General features: G+C 35.6%; 1 protein-coding gene and 1 long non-coding RNA gene across 2 annotated transcripts; one reads left to right on the plus strand and one right to left on the minus strand.

Moving 5' to 3' along the window:
• Positions 1–7,947: 7,947 nt before the first annotated feature.
• Positions 7,948–22,150, plus strand: LOC127935908 (oxysterol-binding protein-related protein 3-like). The gene is made up of 22 exons (XM_052534128.1): positions 7,948–8,269; positions 14,064–14,195; positions 14,443–14,559; positions 14,645–14,698; positions 14,825–14,938; positions 15,029–15,157; positions 16,091–16,175; positions 16,322–16,425; positions 16,688–16,771; positions 16,870–17,023; positions 17,134–17,219; positions 17,309–17,440; positions 17,565–17,658; positions 17,753–17,988; positions 18,408–18,545; positions 18,627–18,690; positions 18,772–18,850; positions 18,970–19,120; positions 19,294–19,438; positions 19,586–19,712; positions 20,394–20,516; positions 20,606–22,150. Exons 2-22 carry the CDS (start codon positions 14,079–14,081, stop codon positions 20,700–20,702), a joined length of 2,430 nt encoding a protein of 809 aa, XP_052390088.1. The 5' UTR covers positions 7,948–8,269; positions 14,064–14,078; the 3' UTR covers positions 20,703–22,150.
• On the minus strand, positions 14,393–14,908 carry LOC127935909 (uncharacterized). The gene is made up of 3 exons (XR_008148199.1): positions 14,806–14,908; positions 14,599–14,696; positions 14,393–14,517 (listed from the first exon to the last, which is right to left on the minus strand). It is a non-coding gene; the product is annotated as an uncharacterized LOC127935909 (long non-coding RNA).
• Positions 22,151–23,633: the final 1,483 nt, after the last annotated feature.

Here is a 23,633-nt window from a genome sequence, read left to right on the forward strand (position 1 = left end):
TTGCATTTATGTATATATTTTAGCTATATGATGATGATTAACATAACTTATAAACTACACATTATTAGATAACTTTTCCCAAACATACTGATTGCAGAATATGCCACCCTCGCTGCCAGTGAACTGCATGTTAGTGATGGCAATTAGTAAATACTCTTTGATGGAATAAAATACCAGACCATTGCTAAAATGCCAGTGTGACTCTGTGGCCTACAACACCTCATTTCCAGCTTGTCGATTTCTTATTCATGCTCATGTGTCATGCATCATTTATGTGGAAAGATATCCGGCCATTTACCTTACTCCTGCCTTAATGTGGTGGTAATTGAGGTCTAGGTGAGCTGCACAATGAATTGATTCAAACTATTGTGACATGAAATGCTTCTCGGGTTAATTTGGAGCAAGTCCAAAGGTTTTGTTCAGCATGTGAATGCATATTATTGACTGGAATGGGTGCACATTTCCTGATTATTGTACACGCTCATTGGTTGGCCTTTCCCTGCTTCTTCTAAGAGTACAATGTAGAACAAAATCAATTTGTTAGCTATCTAATAATTTCTCATAATGCATCAACATTTCAAGACCAGCCACCACATTAAGTGTTTACTTATCAAATCATAGTAATTTGGAAAAGAAGTCCACTTCAAAAGATAATTTTCATCTTATGGCACATGTTAAGAAACCTATAAGGCACCTTTGGTAGGACTTCTGCTCCTTCTTCAGTTGGACCTGTCGATTTGTTGCTATGAAACACTCAAGAAGGTCACTAGTGAATGAATGTAGGTGGGTGCTGTGTGGTAATATATTAAGTATGCAATGCAATGAGTTCATTAAAAGGAATGTTTTTGTGAGTATGTTTATTTGCACATGGTCAACTGTATAAAAAGCCTTCATTGTGCTTGGACTTTAGTGAATGATTGTAAGATGTCCTCCTTCACTCTTCTCTCTTTAGCCTTTGGCATCCTGAGCAGCTTGATGCTGAGGGAGGTTACGGCTCTCAGATTGCCTCTTCCTGATGACAGTGATCCCGACAGATTTACATGGGGACAGTTTCCTGAGGTAAGAACTTTATGCTCTTTACTTCCTTTACTATCTTGGGTTGGTATATACAGTATGTGTGGAATTGTGGATTTAGAGTAAATGCACTGTCATAGTTTGCCTAAAACATGTAATTTATAAAATTATAATATATCATTTTTAATTCTTATTAAAATGACGATGATGATTGTTGTTGTTGTCTTTATCTTTGATCTAAGTCTTCATATATAATATTATTAAAAAAATATTTTTTTACATTCATTTGTAACGTTGTCAGAAAGTTTTATAATAAATAATTTTTATTTTATTATTATTATTAATAAATATTATGATTATTATTGTCATTTTTGTCATTATCTTTTATCCAAGTCTTCATATCTGATATTATTTAATAAAATTAGGTGGCACCATGTTTTAAAAAAGAATAATCAAGTTATAAGTTTTATATTAATTTTACATTTTTATTTTGATTCAATCTTGACTGTGTCAAATTATACTGTGTCTAATATTAAAGAATAAACATGATAGCATTAGGTAGCACCAAAAAAAAAAAAAAAAGCAAGCAGAAATATTTCTTTATAAGAAGATTCTTTATAAAAGTTATAAGAAATGTGCAGAATTGTAGGGCCAGCTACTGTTAGTACCCTGTATACTTATGCTTTGAATTTTAAAGTGGATTTTATAAATGCAAATTAGAAAATAAAATATAATAATAATAAAACAATAATTAATACAATAATTTGAAATTTGAAAAAAAAAATAGTCAATGCAATTTCTTAGTTTGAAAGTGACATCAGTGACTAGTGTATCAGTACATTATTAGTCCACTGATTATTAAATCTGCTGATTTTCACCCTTTCCTCTTCTTCTACATTTTTTGTTGTCAAAGGACACTCAAGAGATTCCCCGGAGTCTGGAGTTGGAAGACTTCACTCTTAATGTAGCCCCAACCAGCAGCCGTGTCAGCTCTCCCACCATCCTGCGACTTCACCCTATAATAAAAAAACCAACACACCTGCATGCCAACCTCCCCCTTCGCTTCGGGCGGGATGCACAGATGAACGCAAGGGACCGCGCTTCTAAGTCTACTATCAACCTCCCTCAGCGCTTCGGCCGTTCCTGCACTATGTGTGAGCGCTCAGGGACTGGACCCTCGGCCACCCTGCCACAAAGGTTTGGAAGGGACAACATATTTTCTTTAGACCCTTTCCGTGCATTGACTCTCTACACACGTACACCTGAATCACCATTTCCAAAAGAAAGGTAAACTTTAATATTTCTGGTATCAACTGAAACTGTCATGGGTATTGTTTCATAATCATGTTTGCGTGTGTGTGCGTTTATAATTTATTTAATTAATATTATATTAATTGTAATGTGTATTCCTATATTAACTATACATACATTTTTAGATATAATTTGTATATGTCATTATGAGTAAATTCATTTAATGGGAGTTCTAACAAATTGCTTTATTTGATTTCTATCACAGGACTCAAGTCCACGACTACATGTTTGAAACAGTAGCAGACTCAGAAGAAACTGTAAAGAGAACAGACTACACAGCTTTAGACTAATGAAGCCCACAAAACAACTGCTGTTTATGAGATGTTTCGTTCACCAGTTTCATGAATTTCCTATTCTCTTCATGCATTTGCATCTGTTCTTGCCTGCTTGTAAATTGTTTGATTAAATTATGAATAACACTATACTGGTGACAGTGTATTCTTATTATTGGTATGTACATATTATATATATATATATCTGTGTGTGTGTGTGTGTGTGTGTGTGTGTGTGTGTGTACCAACTTAACCATATTTTGGTTTGGTAAACCTGAAAATGGGCTAAACCTAACAAAATCTCCAAAAACCTCCCTTTGGGGACATCTTCATTTGTAAAACTGGTTTAAAACAGCAACAGCACATACAGTTTATACTGTAGAAAAAACAATTATGCATATGAAATGTCCCTATTTAGACAGCTAAGTGTGTGTGAAAAACATTTTATTAATCTAAGGAACCTTTTCCACTAGAAAGAACCTTTTATGCAATGTAAATATTCCACTGATGTTAAAAGTTCTTCATGGAACCATTGATGCTAATAAAGAACCTTTATTTTTTAGAGTGTCGGAACAATCCAAAACCAGCAATCCAACAATCCAAAACCAGCAATGTTCCTTTATGCATTAAAAAAAGCAACTAATCTTTCATCTGCGAATGCACCCTGCAGTACAATGCTTAATGAGGTTGAGGTGTTATAAATATGCTGTTTATTAACTGGAATGTTTCATGTTGATCCTCTACAAGATGGCCTGCTACAGGTTCCTGAGGAACAATGCAACATGGCATATTCCATCCAAACACAAACACACTTCTAACTAAGATAATGATATAAAACACTTTACACTTTATCAAAACAATTTACAAGCAAAAAAACACCTTCATAAAACCCCTTCCTTCCTACAGATGTAGGTGCGCAAGTCGCAAAAGATATATCATCCCTATGAAGCTTTACACAAAATACATGCAGCAGTTCTCTTGCTAAAGCCTATAATGTGTGTTAAACAATCTGAATGAAACGTTATATCCAAAAGCATCTAACTGCATCAGCAATGTGCCATACTGGTACAAAAATCTAAACTGGACAGCACGTGATCAATTTTTCAGTGTTTACTTCATAACAAATGGATTACAAACAAACATTTATCAGAAACACAGTGGTTAATGTGTCAGCAAAAAATGGTGTTGTATTTACTTTGGAAAAAAAAAAAAGATTAATTGAGAAACTGATATTAATTTTCACAAATAAATACAAAGAACTAGCAAGCAACACATTGAATTAATCATGAAACTTTTGTCAAAAAGAGCATTAACAATCAGGCAACAAGACAAGAGAAAAGGAACTATAAGGTCCATGCACTTGGCCCAAGGTAGGTATCCGGAGCTGGATGAAGTTTTCCTGCGTGTTCGGTCTTTTCAGTGCACAAAGTTATTAAATTTAGGTTAAACTCAAATCTGACTTCATTTTATCTAATATGACTCCACTTTAGTATGCAATTGGTTGTTTGTCTGTCTCTAATTATTTCTATTATTCTGACATTTGATTATTCTAGTTATCTCTTTACTTTATACTTACTTAGTCCCCTACAGTTACCCATGTACAACTTAACCAGCAGTTATGAACAGTATGATGACTAGTCTCTCATAGTTAATGCAACTGATTTAACTAAAGTCAAGCTAGTCAGAAATCTAGAATTTCACCTGATCTAACCTGAGATGTAGTATACACTAAATCCTGGATGCAGATTTGCTAAAACACACACCTTCATTTAATCTACTTGAAAAAATAATTTCAGAGTAAGTCAGAATAAATCAAACAATTTATTATCAGTCCAATTACACAGCCAATACAGATATATCACCTCTACAAAACATCAGTTTCTCTAAGAGGAATCTAAGAGTAAGATATGATACCTGGGCCCGTATTCATGAAGATTCTAAGAATCCTCTCAGAAAATTCTTAATTTAGCTTAAAAACTTTTACGTAGGAGTCTTAGCTTAAGAGCGATTCGGGACCGATCTGAGAGCAACTCTGAGTAAGGAAAAGACAAAACCTTTCATTTTAGTGAGGATGCGGGGTTGACCCCGTTGCTATGTATGACACAATCTTTTGAAGACTGTGATTGGTTGGTTGTCCAAGAAGGAAAAAAAGAGTGATTTTAAGTATAGGGTTTATTCTAATTCTCACTTTGAATTTACATGCGTAATTTATCCTATTTGACCATTCTCTCTCTCTCTCTCTCTCACACACACACACACACATTATATCTGTGTATATAAATCCTTTTTTTATTCACCATGCTTTTAATTTCCTATAAGGTATTTGATTGGCTTAGAATGATAAAAATTGTTCCACTCTTTCCATTTACAGTGATTGCTGTCCTTTTTTTTTTTTTTTTTTTTTTTTGAATGTTGGTTTTAATGTATCAAACATGGAATCAAAACCAAGAAGGGCAACAAAGCCAAACTGGACAGAGGAACAGTGTTTACTGTTAGCCCAGTTAGTGGATGAACACAAGGCCATTCTTAAAGGAAAATTCAGGCCGGGTGTCACAGCAAGGGACAAGAAGCAGACATGGGAGCATATAGCACAAACTATTAACGCTTCATTCCCCCTGCTTATGCGCACCTATAAGCCTGCTATAATTCATAAATGCAGTTTTTTGAGCCTGCAAGGTGGGAATGTCCAGTGGAAACTAAATGAACTGCGACACAATAAGATGTTCTGAAAGTGCTGTAACTGTTTGTGTGATCACTCTGTTTACAGAAGGTTGTGACAGACCCAAATCATCATATTGCATTGTTGCATTTTCCCAGTTGCCAAATATCGTAATGTAGTGATTACTTTAATTTCTGGCGCTATGGCATTTCTGCGCTGTGTCGGAGATGTTAGCACATCTCTTATAAGATCAATCACAAACATGATCGCTGCACGATCTAGGCAAGGCAAGGCAAGACAAGGCAAGGCAAGGCAAGGCAAGTTTATTTATTTAGCACATTTCATACACAATGGTAATGCAAAGTGCTTTACATAAAATAAAGTAAAATAATAATGAAGAAAAGTAATAACAAAAAGAAAACAAGCAATTTTAAAACTTTTAAAATTATTTAAACATTTACTTAAAATTAATTTAAATACAGTTAGAAAATATGATAGACACTATCTAATCTATAGCGTCTAATTAATTCACTGTCATCTATTGTCTGCAACACATTTCTTCTGCCTCTTCATCTTTATGCCATTTTCTCCTCTGCTAAAGAAACTCTTAAGCCTCTTAAATGTCCTCATCTGTGCTCCTAACAAGCTTGACCTTAAGACCTCTTTTAAGGGTTAAGATGCTTTCTGAATTACTTTTTTTCTTTAATAGGATTTTTTCTTTAATTTTAAGAGTAAACGCCCACATTTCTAAGAATTTTCTTAGAATTTTGTCACTAGGAGCTACTTTTTGCATTAAGATTATTTATGAATACGGGCCCTGGCTTTTAGAAAAATAAATTTCTAAAATCCGGCTACAGAAGCCCAGTAATGTTTTCTCACTTCGCTTATATACACAGACCAGATCAAAGAAATGTTAAAATCAGTCGTACAAACATAAAAGACCTATGGTTATCTAATGGTTATCAAAGATCTTTGTTGGGACATCTCTCACATCAGAAGAACAGGTTTTGTTTTGTTTATTCTTGCCTGTTCTGTTGATGCGAGAGTGAAACCACCTTACCAGTCGCACCTGAAGTATATATATTGACCACACATCAGCTTGAAACAATAGATTTGTGAAATGTTCATGACTGAGTGAGACTTGAGGGGAAGGAGAGGGTGTGAGGAGTCAGGAAGGAATGGACGCAGTGTCTCGTTCCCTGCTCAGGGAACCATAAGTTTTCTCACAGTTTAATCATGTTATTAATATGTTATTACTAATAATAATAATACACGTCACTCAAAAATGTGAATTAATATTCACTGATTTTTTTTTTATAAATTTGATTAGCAACACATATTTTAATATGAATGAAAGACATCCCTTCCTGATTTAACTACTGCTCCTAACAATTCTCCTGTCCACCAGCAGAGTTCCCTGTTTCCTCAGTGGTAGTTCATTATTTTTGCAACACCAGCTCAATGTTTCTTAAACTAATCAATATTCAGATTATGTAAATACATCATATATGAAATCTATCATACTTACATTATATGGACTTTTCATTGAATGCTTTGCATATTCAATAAAACTGTGTGTTCTTTTGATGTTTTGTGTAATTCAGCTGTTATACAACATCATAAATTTGTCTATTTAAAGTATCCTACTATCACTATGTAGCTATTGTATGGCATGTGATTAGCATCCCGTTATATTTTAGGCCTTTTTAGACTCAAAGTACTGGTGCCTATTCAGTGGAAAGGAAAGGGTGAATAGAGATGTTTCTGCCCATAATACACACAGACTCAATTTAATGCAAATTAAATCTGTATCTCTTTAACATGAAGTAGTCATTTACGCTTGCTGTTAAAATAATGGCAATATAGAACACTAGTTCATGTAGTGTATTCCTTTGTGTTCATGTGTCAACCAAGTAAGAAAAACACAAAACAGAGAATGAATGAATATTTATTTCTAGTGATTTTTTTTTTTTTTTTTTACATATATTTTCAAATGGTTTTAATCCTCTTGGTATGATCCCTCTAATAAAAGGAAATTGTTTGTGATAGAGAATTTAAGGATTTGTCTTGTCAGGTTCATTTCAATTTCCAGTGAAATTTTGTAAACTTCTTCAAATGCCATAATGATTGATATCAATATATACTAACAGTTAATGCTACACTCATGTGTGAATATGACTCTCTTTTAAAACATACCTCAGGTTCAGTGGTTTGTACATTCCACTTTCCTGTGCAGATGGGTGCAGGCAATGAACTAAAACCTGTGTTGTTAAGGCAACCCTGGGATGGCATGCAAAATAGCAGATTTGTCTAGCATAAATTAATCATAGCATCGTTGATTCCCTATTCCTTTCATTAGACCTTAAGTTGTCCTCAAAATATGTTGCCCACTCAATATCAGATGGTTATTCTCCAGGTTAGTGAATGGTTCAATTAATTTGACCATAGGCTAATAGATAGAAAGATAGATAGATAGATAGATAGATAGATAGATAGATAGATAGATAGATAGATAGATAGATAGATAGATAGATAGATAGATAGATAGATAGATATTTGAACTGCTTACCAGTGCGTACCTGAATTATGTAATAGACTCTGTTTTGTTTTAAAATGCCGTTGCTCAATAGGCCACAAGTCACGTTTCTTTGTATTTTAATTGGCTTTCTAAACGTCAATCACCACTAGGCCCCGCCCACCTGCTGCTCACCTCACCGCGGAACTCAAAACACAGCTCGAGATTTAAACCTGAGCTGGAAGCCTTAAACCTAAAACCTGTGGTCTCCTCCACCCTCCGCCTCGGATTACATCGGTGCGTCACGGACATTTCGTTCGAGATACCCCTCCCACAAGAGAAGTTACCTAAAATCTGACTTCGGCAGGTAGAAGAAGTGGGATGATAACCCCGGTGACAGTCAGTAAATGTGCTGATAAGGCGTTTTTGTAAGTGGACCGTCAGTGACACGACGACAGAGCCGCTGCGCCACGCTGTCACTCTGAACCTGCAACCGCGGTAGGCACCGAGTTTGTGTTCATGTTACATACGGAGACGTTTTAATCTATCTTTGAATTATCAAACAAGTCTTGGCTTGTTGTAAGAGAAGTATTTTACTGTGATTCATATTCACTTGTAACGTTACCGTGGGAAACCTCTTAACATTCCATGGATGTACATCCGAACATATATATATAATTATTAAAGTGTGTTTTGTTAAAAACCACTTCTGTTGTTTGTTTTGATCTTAGTGTCGTCTTAGAAACCCGTTTAAGTTCTGTTTCCTGTCCTCATCATGGATAGACTGACTCATCGATCTTCCTAGTTTAACACTGCTTTTCTTTAACTCTTAAGTCTGTTTCTGGCTCTGTTTGACCTCAGGCAGCTGTGCAGCTCGTGTTGAGAGGTTTGGTTGAAGGTTTTTCTGTCATGTCATTGCGATGTGATTGATCTGTTTGGTCAGAGTCATCAGCGCATCGCGTTGCTGTGGCAACAGAAAGGAGCGCGCATCGAGTGGCCAACAGCAACACCAGGAATTGAATGCAAATATTATTGTGTGCATTATCATAATTTTATTCTCATTTTATATAGCTTTTTTGGTTATTCATTTAATTGGATACAACGTCAAATGTTGCTCCCCTTAATTGTTATCAAGCCGGGCTTGGTGTAGTGTGAATTTAATGGTGCTAAGTTAGACTTTGTAAAATGTTTTTATTGAGTTAAAAGAACATTACACCTAAAATGAAACTTCTTTCATCATTTACCCTATTGGTATGGTTTCCTTTTTTCTGTGGACGGAAAATTAGTTGTTAGGCAGAACAGCCTCAGTCACAACTTGCTTTCATTGCATCTTTTTTTTCTCTCCATACAGTGAAAGTGAAAGGTAGCTGAGGTCCTCATTCTGCTTACCGTCTTGTTTTGTGTTCCACTTTAAGGTTGCAAAATGCAAATATTGTGTTGTATAATAGTTTGATATCTCATTTTAGGTAGTTTTTAGTACCATTGATTTGGTTAATTATTATTTTTAGATAATGAGGAACATTGTCCAACATTGTCCTCATCATATTGTTGTGACGATCACTGTGGTTTAGTGGGACTTTCAGAGTATTAAACTGAAGGCTTTTCATGTTTTGATTTGAATTATGTGGCTTATGAGCTGTGTGTTTTTCCTTAATGTACTCATACACAATCATAGGCTTATACAAACTGTTTTATATCATACAGTCAATCAATAGTTCATGCATGTCATCTTTTTAAAAAACATATCTGTGGCCTTTTCTCAGAGTTGGAAGTTAGATGTCAAATGTTGTTTGAAGAAGTAAAGCCTAAATGAAAGTCTAGGCAAGTCAAGTCACCTTTATTTATTTAGCGCTTTATACCATTAAACGGTCCTTTTTTCAGTTCATGATTCAGTGATGGTATTGATGATGATACATGAAGTGGTGTTATTTGCTGTCTAACCAATGTACTTAAATTCACAAGCTTTTGTTGCCCCTGTGAGATCATGCTTACTAAATCATGTGACTGTAACATCCTTCAAAGACCTCAAGGGTTATGTCACTTTAAAATGTTGTCGTGATTTTAACGGTAAAAACCTGTTAATTGGTTAATTTTCCGTACTATATACGATGAATCACTGTAATTTATTCTTTATAAGAAGAACATTGTCATTGTATAATTTACAGTGGAAAACCATAAACTGACATTCCCAGAATTCCCTGCATGACTCGAATTAACTGTTTTTTTTTCTTAGTTTTTAGGGTTTTATCTTATATCTAATGTTGTTAAATGAATGCTTATTGCATTATTTCAGTATCATTTGTTACCATGATGGTGTTTAGCGTTTGTGTGAATAGGACTGTGCACCTTATCTATATTAGTATTTACCTCCTCGGCTTGTGGAGAAGCTGTTTCTGATGAGCATTGGTTCATCATGTGACTTTCTTAATGCCGCCTGTTTTTGGTGGTTATCAGTACATTATAAAGGTACAAAACAGATATTAGTTCTCCATTCGGTTGTTATATTAACGTTATATCAGATAATGAAATGTTTTTTTACTGTGAATTTAAGTTTTAAGTCTGTAAACCCTAAATGTGGCTACTGTATTTTTTTTGGTAAATTTCGGACAAAACCACAACTGCCAGTACTTTACCGTAAATGTCACAGGTTTTTTTTTTTTTTTTTTCATTGTTGGTTTTTCCCTCATGAAGTCACTGGCTTTGTCATCTGCACTTTTCAACCACAATTACTGTTTATTCAACTCTGTTATGACAACCTTTAGGCTAGACCTTTTAATTTATCATATGAGTTTGTATTTGTCATAACTGTATCTTCAATATGCTTCCTTGCCTTTGGCCCCACTATACAGCCCTCAACCTACAGCCCATTTACTGTTATGACTAAGTTACGTAAAGTTGACGTGTGTGTGTGTGTGTGTAAATTAGTACTAACAACCACATTCTATGCTTTATACACCATACAAATCAGAGTGGAAAATGTCAGTTACCGTTGATGGTTTCACATTGTTTGGCCATACAACTAACTCTGATCATGTTGTGTTGACTTCTCCTATGTTTACATCATAGGTTTATCACCCTCATAAGACAAGATTACCTGTTTTCAATGTCACACAAGCAATGTTTAGCACTCTAACACAGGGATCAGGGACTGACAAGTATTATTAAATGGATAGCTCTTGCCTAGAAATGTAATTTGTTTCTGGAGAGAGAGAAAAAGGTAAATATACATGTCAGAAAAATGAAGCATTTTAGACTTTTAGGAGATTAAGAAAAAAAACGTGTTTTCCTCCAACTTCAAGGGGTCCTATTATGCTCTTTTACAAAGTCTTGATTATGTTTTGGGGGTGTAGTAGAACAGGAACTCATACGAGGTTGTTCAAAAACACATTATTTTTCACATATTTTACATTTTTACAATACCTCTCTCCCCAGTCTGGCATGAACAGGTCGAATAGTTCCTGTATCAAATGAAGGCCTGCCTTCTGAAATACGAAATGTGCTGTGATTGGTTAGCTGGGCCAGTGTGTTTTGTGATTGGCAGCACTGGTCAGGAAATGTCATGCCCCTTACCATAGCGGCCTGCCAGCTTCAGTGTAAAGATTGTGTCAAAATCAAATCAATCTGAGTGCGTGTCTCTGACATAGTGATAACACCCATTACCTTCTCTAATGCAGCTCAAACAGGTCTCCTCCCATTCATCTATATTTGTGATATCACAAATCCTGGAAAAGATGTGTTGTAGTACAAAGGAGTCGTTCATTGTAGTTTTTGAAAAGTCATTTCTGTTAAATAAAATATCTCCTTTTGAAGTAGACTTTGAGCTTTGTAACTTTGCAGATCTTTTTGCCCAAACAGCAACATTACAGACTAAAGTTGAAAAAGTGAAAAAGCATAATAGGACCCCTTTAAAAGTCCCATATACAAAGGAATTAAAATGATTTTTGAAGGCTCATGTGACAGTGAAAATTTGTTTTCAAGGCTGTGCATTACAGTAATTTTACCCCGCTTTGCATCTCTATTATTATACAACTCTATTATCGCTGTAGTATTTGTGTGCTGTGACTGTCTTTTGAATCTGTTCTCAGCATTATAAGAGGAAAGAAAAGGGTTAAAGGAAAGCACTGCCTTTCTTTATTTGAAAAAAATAGAAAAGAGATCCTTGATCCTTGAAAAGAGACCGTGGGAGCTTATAATTGCACAAGGAAACATAACTTATTTTGGGTGAGTCTCCTTTCTAAAGTCTTTATCTTCTAAAGGGTTTATAATAAACGATTTAGCAACACAATTCCACTGCTTAGAAGAGATGTAAATAACCTAACATTGCATGCAGTGCTAATCCGGCTGAAATATTAGTAGCGTGCACAAATGTCGTAGAGATGCAAAACCACAGGGAATTCATTTTTCCCTAAACACCAACATGTATTCAGACATGCACGCATATTCGTCTACATACCTCAGTCCAGCTTTAAACAAGTCTGGCTCTGCAAACTAAACAAAAGCAGGCTTTGAGTTCAGTAATGCTGAGCTGGAGTTAACGGTATTGACGTACAATTTCTCAAACACACATACATTTAAAAAGAAGGGAGCAAGTGAATGCCCTTGAATACTCAGAAACTTACCGTGAGTGTATGTGTGGAATAACAACATGTTTATCCTAAGGCTAGAGTGGCTCACATATACAAGAGGAGCTTTTGTGTGTGCGGTCTGTCTATTCACCACAAATTTGCCCTGGTGATTCATCATGAGAATGACCCGACCTTTAGTAGTCTTTGGTGTCGTTCTCTCACTCGGTCTCTTTCTCCTGTCCTCATACTCCCTCTTTATTGGTTTGTCCTAAAGATTTGTCAGTGTATGTATGGGTGTAGGTGTGGATGGTAGTCATTTTTAGAGGTTTGTGGTCACTCTGAAGTAGTTTGCTGGTTGTGTTTGAGTGGGATATTTTGGTTGCATGCAACAGACCTGTTTGTAAAAATTGCAAACGTCTCTCAAATGGCAGGTCATATTTTCACATTTAGACTTTGTAAGTTGTACAGTTTAGGTTTGTGATGTCAAATTAAAGTGTCATGAAACCCTCCAAAATATGTGGTCCAGTCAGGTTCATTATTGGAGGGATCTGCACTGAAAACTCTCACAGGCGCTTTATGCCATTTATGCTTTTATGCCATTTTCATTTATACTGTATATAAAAAAATACACATGTATGAGCATCAAAACTACATGTGAATAATCTTTTACATTTTTAATAACTTTTGAGACTGTTATGCTGTCACACTGACACACAAGTATGTATCTGATCTGGTAAATGTCCACAAAGAGGATGAATGAATCACCTGACATCTATAAATCTAAAAACTCTTGCATAAAAACATTGCATCCAAGATTTGAAAAGTTTTGGTTATTGATTGAAAGCTTGTTTCTTTTTATGTGGGAGAAACCTTGCAGCACATATTTGTTTGCACCATGCAGTTTGCAACTCATTGCAAAAAAGGTCACGCATGAATAATCACGACATACTGCTAATGTAGATGAGCACTGTACTAGTTTTGTATCATATGCAACACTTTAATTTCTACAAGTTAATGACTCTTTAATGTGATTTTAATTGAAATGTTTTTTTGATCAATAAGTGTGTGTGTGTGCTGGAATGCAAGTTTGAACATATCGCATGGTCCACTGAAACAAGAAATAGGGGCACAAGAACAGTATGTGCCGGGTATAGGACGTGCCCGTGCATTTAGAACAATGTGTTCCAAACACCACACACTCACACACACACACATACGGAGCTCAAGTGAAGAAGAAAATAGTGTCTTCAAATAAAAACAATGACAAATGATAAATGACATTTGTTTCTTTTATGGCAGGGTTTTTCAAACTTTTTGGAGCCAAGGACCTAAAGTATCTAGAAAATTATATATTTTCATGTTTGACGACACATTTACTTTTGTTTAATTATGTTTATGACATTTAAATCAGTTTTTTTTTACATTTTACAAAACATAATAAATTATTTAAATATTATCTGGATAACAGGTTTATTTAAATAAAAAAATAAAATAATTGAGAATATGAACTATATATATATATATATATATAGAGAGAGAGAGAGAGAGAGAGAGAGAGAGAGAGAAATTTTTTTTTTTTTTAAAGAGGATAAAGCAGTTTTTTCCTGACTTCCTTAGCCTCGCTCACACTTGTTCTTGCCAGTGTCTTTGTTGCCCTCTACTGGCCATATTATGTAGTTCCGTTACTGTAATTTTGAATTAAGTGTTGCCTGTTTTTGTCTCCACAGTAAGTTAATTGCAAGATGAGCACAGAAGACCAAATTGCACAGCTGTCTCCCAAGACATCACCCGCCACACCAACTATAACACCGTTTACACAACGAAAAGAGAGTAACTCCTCATCAGAAGACAACAGACAGGTAAGACAAAACACTTCAGATATTTATTGAGCACTTGATTGATGTTTGCTGATACATCTGCTGTGATTTTTTTTTTTTTTTTGCCATAGCAGTGGATATGAGGATCTTGTGATGCAGTTGTGATGCTGTAATTGCTCTTTATGTTTTAAATCAACATCTACAGCAGAAGTTTTTAACTCTCTTAGGAAAATGTCCATGTTATTTCTTCCAGATTTTTTTACAATTATTTTGTCTTCTTATTCTTTAGGACAGCTGGGAGTTAGTTGAGGACTTGCAAGGATTGACAGGAAATATTCAGAAGCCTGAGAAGCTGGAAGGTTTGCTTTTGAAAAAGAGGAAGTGGCCAATGAAAGGCTGGCATAAGGTGATCACATGATATTTTTAATTTGAGTATATATTTCACCTGAGGGTGCTAAAAAAATTTCTCCTTGTCCGTCTATGTTTAACAGAGATATTTCCTGCTTGAAAGAGGCATCCTTACATATGCCAAGACTGGGACTGCTGTGAGTGTGAAAACATAGTCTTATTCACATGCTACACAAGCGTTCTTCAAGACCTATGTGTAGTAATCTTGCTTAAATCCTGTCAGTGATGCTCTTTTGTCCCTTACCGTGTGATTAATTCCTCAGCTGAAGAAGGGGAGGTTACGAGGTCGAATTGACGTTGGTCTCTCTGTCATGGCCATGAAGAAGAAGTCAATGTGCATCGACCTGGACACAGAGGATAGTATCTATCACCTTAAGGTATTGGCATACACTCAAACACACGCTCACCTACACATGCTTTCATTTTGAGAATGCACATTATAGCTGTATTTAATGTGACATTCATAGGCAAAGACTCGGGATCTGTTTGATCAGTGGGTGACTCAACTACGTCATCATCGAACTTTCCGTCAGAACGAGATCACCATGGAGCCTCCCGAGCGACCGCTGCAATCTGACCCCACTGCCAACAGACGAGTATTTACCCTCCTTATACACTACAGTCATCCAACATCCCATTAAACAGGATAAGAGCATGTAAAGCTGTATATAAGGAAAGCTACTATAATAATGAGAGACGCTGAAATTTAGCCTGAAACTGACAGTTTACTACTTAAGTTATTAAAAAGTGTCATGACTGATATTGTGTTTTATACTGTTCTACTTTTAAAAATATCAACAAGGTTTTTATTCCATCTGGAATTTTACAAGACTTGTTAAAAGAAAATATCTGGATGAACAGTCGGAAAATTAGCTTGTTTGTGGTACTTGGCATGAAAAAAGTTTGAATTTAAAGTAATCAGCATTTGCTTACAATATCATGTCGCTAGACTGAACACCTTAAGTAATAATTACTGATATCTGTGTGCATATTTATGTGCAATTACTGGATTGCATATTATGCACCCTTAATAACAACAATATTCATTAAGTCAGAAAGATTTTTTTAAGTCATAATAAAGACATTTTTACAAATATGTATATATGTTGTTAAATATTTATGTGTTACAGTTGTGTTATTTTGATCTTTCTATCAATCAAAAATTATCACAATTTTCACAAAAAAAAAAAAAAAAAAAAAAAAGCATTTCACCTGTATTTAATATTGATAATAATAAGAAATGTTTCTTGAGCACCAAATCAGCAAGTTAGAATTCAGCTTTTCCATTACAGGAATACATTTCCTTTTAAAATATATTTAAACAGAAAAAAAGTTCCAATCAGATCCAATACCCAATAAAATCCAATAAATGCCGCCTTAGTGAGAATTAGAGGCGTCTTTCAAAAACACTGAAATATCTTACTGACCACAATGGTACTATAACTCTTTCCTATTATTTCCAAGTGATAAGAAAGTCACACAGCAATATGCGCAATACACATTTTGTATTTTTGTCTCTTTATTACAAGCGTTCATTTCTCTCCAAGCTGCCTTCAGCCCTGTTGAAGAACAGCTGGTGCCAAAACTCTCAAGACATAGAGAAGTGCTGCAAAGGTAGATGGAAAAACTTGCACTGACACATCATTCTGCAATATTCATGGCAAAAGCACTGTGCATCTAATACATAGAGAACATTTTAGAGTAAAAAAGTTTATTTCCTGACCATCTCTTGGAAAAATGAAACACTGTATACTTTTTAGATCTGTCAGAGTGTGAGTCGGCACTGCTGGAATTAAATTTGCTGCTGAAAAATATGGAAGTTCTTCACAGAACGTTCTCAGCACCTGCCATTAACTTACTGCAGGTAGGGCTGTTTGCATGTGTTTCTTTGTATCCATGGATTAAATATGTGTTTATGTTTGGGTAGGTTTATTAAATCTGATTAAACATTAATTAGGGGAAATCCAGAAAAATCCTACACTATTCATACATAACATAAATAGTATTTATTATTTTTATATAATAAAATGCAAAAGTGTACACTGTTTGTGTTTGGTAAGATTTATGATTTTGTTTTTACGTAAATCTGTGTGTGTGTGTGTGTGTGTGTATGTGTGTGACCCCAGACTGAAGGCTCCAAAAAAGAGAAACGAGGACACAAAAAATGGAGATCAAAGAATCATAGCAAGGAAAATAAAAACACACAGCAGGTAAAATAGCTGTGTTTCTAATTGCACTGTACACACCCAGACACTGCATCACACACTCTCTCTCTCATTCACTATAACACAGATCTGTTGTTTTCTAGCAAAATCCTGATGCTTCATCTTCCCGTCTGCACGTGTCTCACCCGAACTTGATATATTCAGAGCCTGTTTCACCAGACTCATGCCTGGATAGTCCAGATTCACCAACAGAAGCCTCACGAATGCAGGAGGAGTTCTGTCGGCTCGCTGGCACTGGTGAGTATGACTGCACACATGCATGCTGCACTGTTTCAGGATTATTTAATAATTATTAATAAGTTAACTGGTAAAGATAATCATGAAACTCCCTTTCTTTCTTCTACTAGTTCATTCCACTCTTCGGTCAGCGTACACTTCTCTTTGCACAGAAAGAGACAGAGTCAGGAACACATTGGATTGTATCAGTGAGACGGTACAGGCAACAAATTAGTTGATATGCTCAATTGTTATTGGACAAAATCAACAAAGCCAATTATGACTCATATTTTCCCAACCGATCAGGAAGTCCTCGTTGGATCACGCCCTCTCCGCCAGCAGGTGTCCAGTGAGAGTCGAGGGTCAATCCCAGAATCCCTTTCAGAGTTTTTTGACGCTAAAGAGTATCTGCTGTCTGGCAGCTCGTCTGAGAATGAGGTCAGAGAGGTCAAGTGGTTAAATCGCAGATTTAAAATACAAAATATTTTTCATTAAGAAGAAGGTAAAACACATGAATTCCTTACTGATTATTATATTTGTATTTTTTTTTTTTTGTTACCAGGCGTCCGATGATGATTCGTATGTTAGTGATGTGAGTGACAGCACTTCAGTGGAGTTTTGCAGGAACGAGAACGGTGTTACAAAGGAGATTTTAAGTAAGGCACTGTTCAAGGCACCAAGTTCACCCTAATGAAGCATCACCTTTCTTTACAACCATAGTTACGTTTATGTGTGTTTTTGTGTCTTCAGGTAATGGCAAAAACTGTGTGGTGACACGGCGAGAACATTTGCCAAGTGCACGCATGAACGAGAGCGTGAATCTGTGGAGTATTCTGCGTAGTAACATCGGTAAAGACCTGTCGAAAGTTGCCATGCCCGTCCAACTCAATGAGCCCTTGAACACCCTGCAGAGACTGTGTGAGGAAGTTGAGTACTGTCACCTGCTGGACACTGCTGCAAACACACACGACCCACACATGCGCATGGTGAGATCAATCAAATTCACTCTATCATCATTTACTCACTCTCATTCTAAATGACTTTCTATCTTCAAAACTGTTTTTGTGTTCAAAGGAATAGTTGACTCAAAAATTTACATATACTGAACATGTACTCAACCTCAGGCCATCCAAGATGTAGATGAGTGTGTTTCTTTATCAGAACAAATTTGGAAAAATGTAAGTAGGGTGGCCATATGCTATCAGCTGTTTGTTCTCTGATTCTGATGGATCTCATTAGGATCCACTGGTGAGCCAGTGATTTAATGCTAAATCTCTCCAAATTTGAGGAAGAAACATTGGATGGCCCAAGAGTGAGACATTTTCCAGCAAATTTTCATTAAATTTTTTTGAGTGAGCTATTCTTTTAACCATATATTAAATTCTACTATGTGTTTTTTCTGTAGGTGTATATAGCAGCATTTGCTGTATCTGCATATGCATGCTCATTCACTAGAGCAGGAGGAAAACCATTTAATCCTATATTAGGAGAGACATACGAGTGTTTGCGGCCAGATAAGGGCTTTCGCTTCATTGCTGAACAGGTAGGAGTGCACATTTCTTTTATTTCTACCAAAACACAAACGTGAACCCGCTCACATGAACCGTTACTTTGTGTACCTCAGGTCAGTCATCATCCACCTGTGTCTGCTTGTCACTGCGAGTCCAAAAACTACACATTTTGGCAAGGTCAGTGAAGTGCACTGTGCTAGTGTCATAACTTTTAGCATTAGGCATGATTTTAATGTCCATTCTCTGTATGTCCATTAGATGTCCGGTGGAAGAATAAGTTTTGGGGGAAATCCATGGAGATTGTTCCCATGGGAGTCACTCACTTAGAGCTGCCAGGGTGATTACATTTTATCCTGAATTGTTTTGATTCTCATTCACTTCCATTATTCCATCCCGCCTTCTCCACCACCTCTCAGTATCTCTCTGTCTCTCTTTTACTCATTCACTCATTCTCAGTTTTGGGGATCATTTTGAGTGGAGTAAAGTCACTTCATGCATTCATAACATTCTGAGCGGTCAGCGCTGGATCGAACACTATGGGGAAATGTCAATCAAACACTCTAACACCATGGGAGACGTCAGTCACTGCAAAGTCACTTTCCTTAAGGTGGGACCATCAAGACATGCAAAACAGGCTTTTAATTTCATTTATGTGTGCATCTGTGTTTTTCTTGCCCACATCTTCCTCTTGTGGAATACCCTTGACCAAATTTTTTTTATGAATGATTTCCCTTTTTTTTTATATATATATAATTTGTTTTATGCATGTCTTATATTCAGTCAAGATCTGGAGGTCTGAATGCTAATGAGGTAGAGGGTATGGTCACTGATTCAAATGGCCGTGTCATTCACACTCTGTTTGGCAAATGGAACGAGGCCTTGTATCTGGGCAAACCGCCTTCTGCAACCTGCATCTGGAGAGCAAGTGAGTTTCAGACCAGTCCAGAAGAGTCTGTTTAGCTGCATTTAATTTATAGTGTTATATAACTTATATTCAATATGAATTTGTGGATAATGACCTTAAGAGGGTGCTAAAACAGCATCGTTTTTGTCTCTGTATATGTGCATATAGATCCCATGCCTGAGGACCATGAGCAGTATTATGGATTCACCCAGTTTGCAATTGAGTTAAATGAATTGGAAGAAGGTTTAAAGCCACTCTTACCTCTGATAGACACCCGTTTTAGGCCAGACCAAAGGTATACACATAATTTTAGATATTTAAAAAAAAGGAATGATGCATTTATGTCAGGGATGGGCAACTTTGATAAGGAAGAGGGCCAGATTAGTCCAATTTAGCATTGACATTACCTTTAAATGAACTATCACCATTGCTTGCTGTTGCCGACACTTAATTTCACAGAGGGAAAAGTCACGAAAAACAGCCGTAGTGGAATGTTCTCTCAGAATTAAATAAAAAATAATATATTCTTTAATGAAATCATCACATTATAATGGTCAGGGGTTGGTCTGTATTGTCTTAAATTATTTATTGCACCATAAATGCAGATAGTCTAGCTTATATGAAAGCTTATATCTTTTAAATGCGAATTTTGTTACTGTTTCAGAGCACACTGCCTTATAGATAACCTGTTAGTTAATATTTAGTTAGAGCGCACTTCTTTTGCACTGTTATTAATAGTTGAGCGGTTGAAAACTAGTGACCTCTAATGCTTGGAGACAGTAAATAAATTGAGAGCAATCTTTACGTGATTACTTTTCAAATGATTTAAAATTGATCAACTGAATCTAATATAATCCAGCAGGCCATACTAAAAAGCCAGCGGGCCGCCAGTTGTCCATCCCTGATTTATGTTATGCAAAGTGAACCTTTCCCATTACTAATGCTGCTGGCTACTAATTGGTCCGCTTTTTGTTAGATTACTTGAAGAGGGTGATATTGCTGGAGCAGAAGAACAGAAAGAAAGAATTGAAGTACTCCAAAGAGAGAGGAGGAGAGTCCTGCAAGAAAACAACATGACACACTCGCCTAGATTCTTCAAGTAAGTGACTTTTTATGAACACAAAGGTGTAGCTGTGTTGGGTGCGTCATGAGTATCTGTTTGTAATTCTGTTTCTTTAATTCAATCAGACGTGCAGAAGACGACTCTTGGGTGAGCAATGGCACTTACTGGGACCTCAGGAAGGACCCTGGATTCAGCAAACTTGAATTCCCGGAGCTCTGGTGACCATCGGTGGACTTGTGATATTTGACTTTTCCATTTCTGCTTTCTCCGTTATTCATATGCAATCCTGCTGAACACTGTGGGATTTAATGTATCATCCCATGTCTATGTTGATGTTTTTGTAATGGTATTTATCTTTGTTAAACAGACACTTTTACAGCACAAGATAGAAAGTGCCTCTAGAAACACATTTAGCCAATGCTTTACTTGTCAAACTGTCTAGCTGATATTTAGATGCAAATGAACTGACCAATGACTTTTGGTCTGGATATTATTAGTGTATTTATATTCATATGCAAAGTAAAAATCTTATTACTTAATCAAGTAAATTTTAAAAAATCCTCAAATACAATCAATTCAGATAAATGACACAACATTAATAATGATTTAGAATCTTAAAGAACACACACTTACAGGGATAGTTTACTCAAATGAAAATTAGTCCAAGAGTTACCCTCAGGGCATCCCAGGCTTGTCTGACATTCCTCTTTCAGACAAACAGATTCAGAGTTATATAAGACTGTATAAGACTATTCTGTATAAGACTGACTCTGTTCCAACATGTGACTGCAGTGAGAGGAATGTCAGACACACCTAGGCTGCCTTGAGGTTAAATCTTGGACTAATTTGCATTTAAGGGTGAACTAAATAATAATAGTTCCGAAATAATAAATTATTTAAATTAAGCCTATATTTTGGAACATTGGTTTTTATTTTTATTTGGATTATGACATTTATTTATTGTTATTGTCATTCTCATTACTGTTATCTGAAAAAGATGATGTATTTAAATTGTAATGAGTTTATCATGGAAGTATTTGTTATACTACCTGTTATTGTTTTCTATTCTTAAATCAGCACAGAATACTGTATAAATTATCAACCATATTACAGTAATGAGAATTTAGGGTACTTAATTGTCTTGAAATTAATGTCAAAATAAATAAATCTTGGTCCTAAAAATAGGATAATTTTTTATATATATTATTATTATACTAAATATTATTTTCTTATTTTTGTTGTATCAAATAATAGATTTTGAGTGACCTGGTCTGTGGTGGCAGAGAAACACAGCACTGGACTGACTGTCTTGAGATTTACACCAGGAGTTTCTACTATAAGCATTTGAAAGCCACATTTAATGAATGTCTGACTCTACTTACACTCCACTCTATAATCAGGTAGTACATATATATATGTAAATATTTTTGTACTCATAACAGTAATGATTTTTTTCATATTTAAATGGATTTATCATTCTTTAAATGGTTAATTCTATAAAACTGATATAAAAACAAATAAAATATATGTGTGGCAGAAATTGACATGCATATATAATGATTGTATAATGGATGGTAATTTTGTGTTGTGTACATGCTTGTCCTACTTTTCTCTGTATTGTTGTGTAATATGCATAAGAATACAATTACCCTGCCTCACTGTTTAATGTATTTAGTTGATATATTATTTCTAAGGGTGTATTTTGTTTATTCCCTGGAAAGGCCTCAAACAGGCAAATATAACTTCTTGGAGTTGTTTTATTAAGAAAGTGGTTTATTAAGAAAGACACCACATGATATTGTATTTGATTTATTTAAAAAAAAAAGTGTTCTATTAAGAAAGACGCCACACATTATTGTATTTGTTTTATTGAGAAAGTGATTTATTAAGTAAAACACCATAGTTGTTGTTCTAAAGATTTATTAAGAAAATGTTTATAACATGTATAAGCAAACTCAGGAACATCTGTCAGAGAGCATGATATAATTTAACAACTAAAATATTGTGCAGTTACACTAATTCAGAAGGGAAACTTTGTTGTCAGTTGACAGCAATATTAATTAAAATTTGCAACAAACAAATGTATAAAAGGTCTTACTTATTAATTGCATACAGAACATTCTCAAAATAAAAAAAATAAGGTAACAGTTAAAAAGGGCTTATTCCAAAAACATTTGTACTCCAAATTGTACCAACCGGGTAAATTTAAGACCCTTGAATACCTTTTAAGACACAAACTCCACATTTCAGTCTTTAAACAATTTCTAAGAAAAGGAATGGGTCAAAGGTATCAAAAGGATCAATTATTATATATCTTAATTTCTAAATTGTTTAAATTTTTATAGTGCACTAACTTCTAAATAAACTGAGGACCTGTTTAAGCAAGAACAGGAAAGAACCCACAGTTAAAGGTGCAATAGGAGATCTTGGAAAATGCTAACAATAGCCTGATAACAATGAAAGCAAACATCCCACCCTCCCTACAATCGCTGTCCAAAGCCACGCCCCCTGAATGCATTTATGGTCACAGACCGGAGACAACATTTCTACAACAGGCTTTACGAGCGGTTCATTCCAGTCCATGTTCCGAAGAGAAGTAAACCCCCTGCCCAGGGAGTAGGGAGCAATGAACATGGTGCAGGGATCATACTGATCGGAACACAGTTCATTCACTTACAACAAGGGTTCCAGTCGCTTCATATAGCCCAGATTGCACGTCTGATGGCAGATGGAGTATTCTGACAACGACTTTCATACCTTTTATGGACCTTGACACACTGTTATTTACTTGGCAGTCTACTGGACAGGGACAGTCTCCCGGTTTTCATCCAAAATATCTTAAATTGTGTTCCGAAGACGAACGGAGCTTTAACAGGTTTGGAACGAGATAAGTTATTAATTACGAAAATGTAATTTTGGGGTGGAGTATGTTATCCATTTAATATAAAAGCGGTTTGCGAGAAGCTAAATACAGGGATGGGCAGCGTGTACGGCCCACTGGATCATACTAGACAGAGAGTCGCAGGTTATGACGTGATTGTTAGCCTATTTTTTACAAAAACTGCTTCTACGGGGCCACAACGTAAGATACAAGGTAATGGGGCCTTTTATACATTTTCGTGTTTCTTTATAAATAATGAATGGACAAATGGA

Source organism: Carassius gibelio, chromosome A19, assembly GCF_023724105.1.
Source record: "Carassius gibelio isolate Cgi1373 ecotype wild population from Czech Republic chromosome A19, carGib1.2-hapl.c, whole genome shotgun sequence".
Classification (NCBI taxonomy): domain Eukaryota; kingdom Metazoa; phylum Chordata; class Actinopteri; order Cypriniformes; family Cyprinidae; genus Carassius; species Carassius gibelio.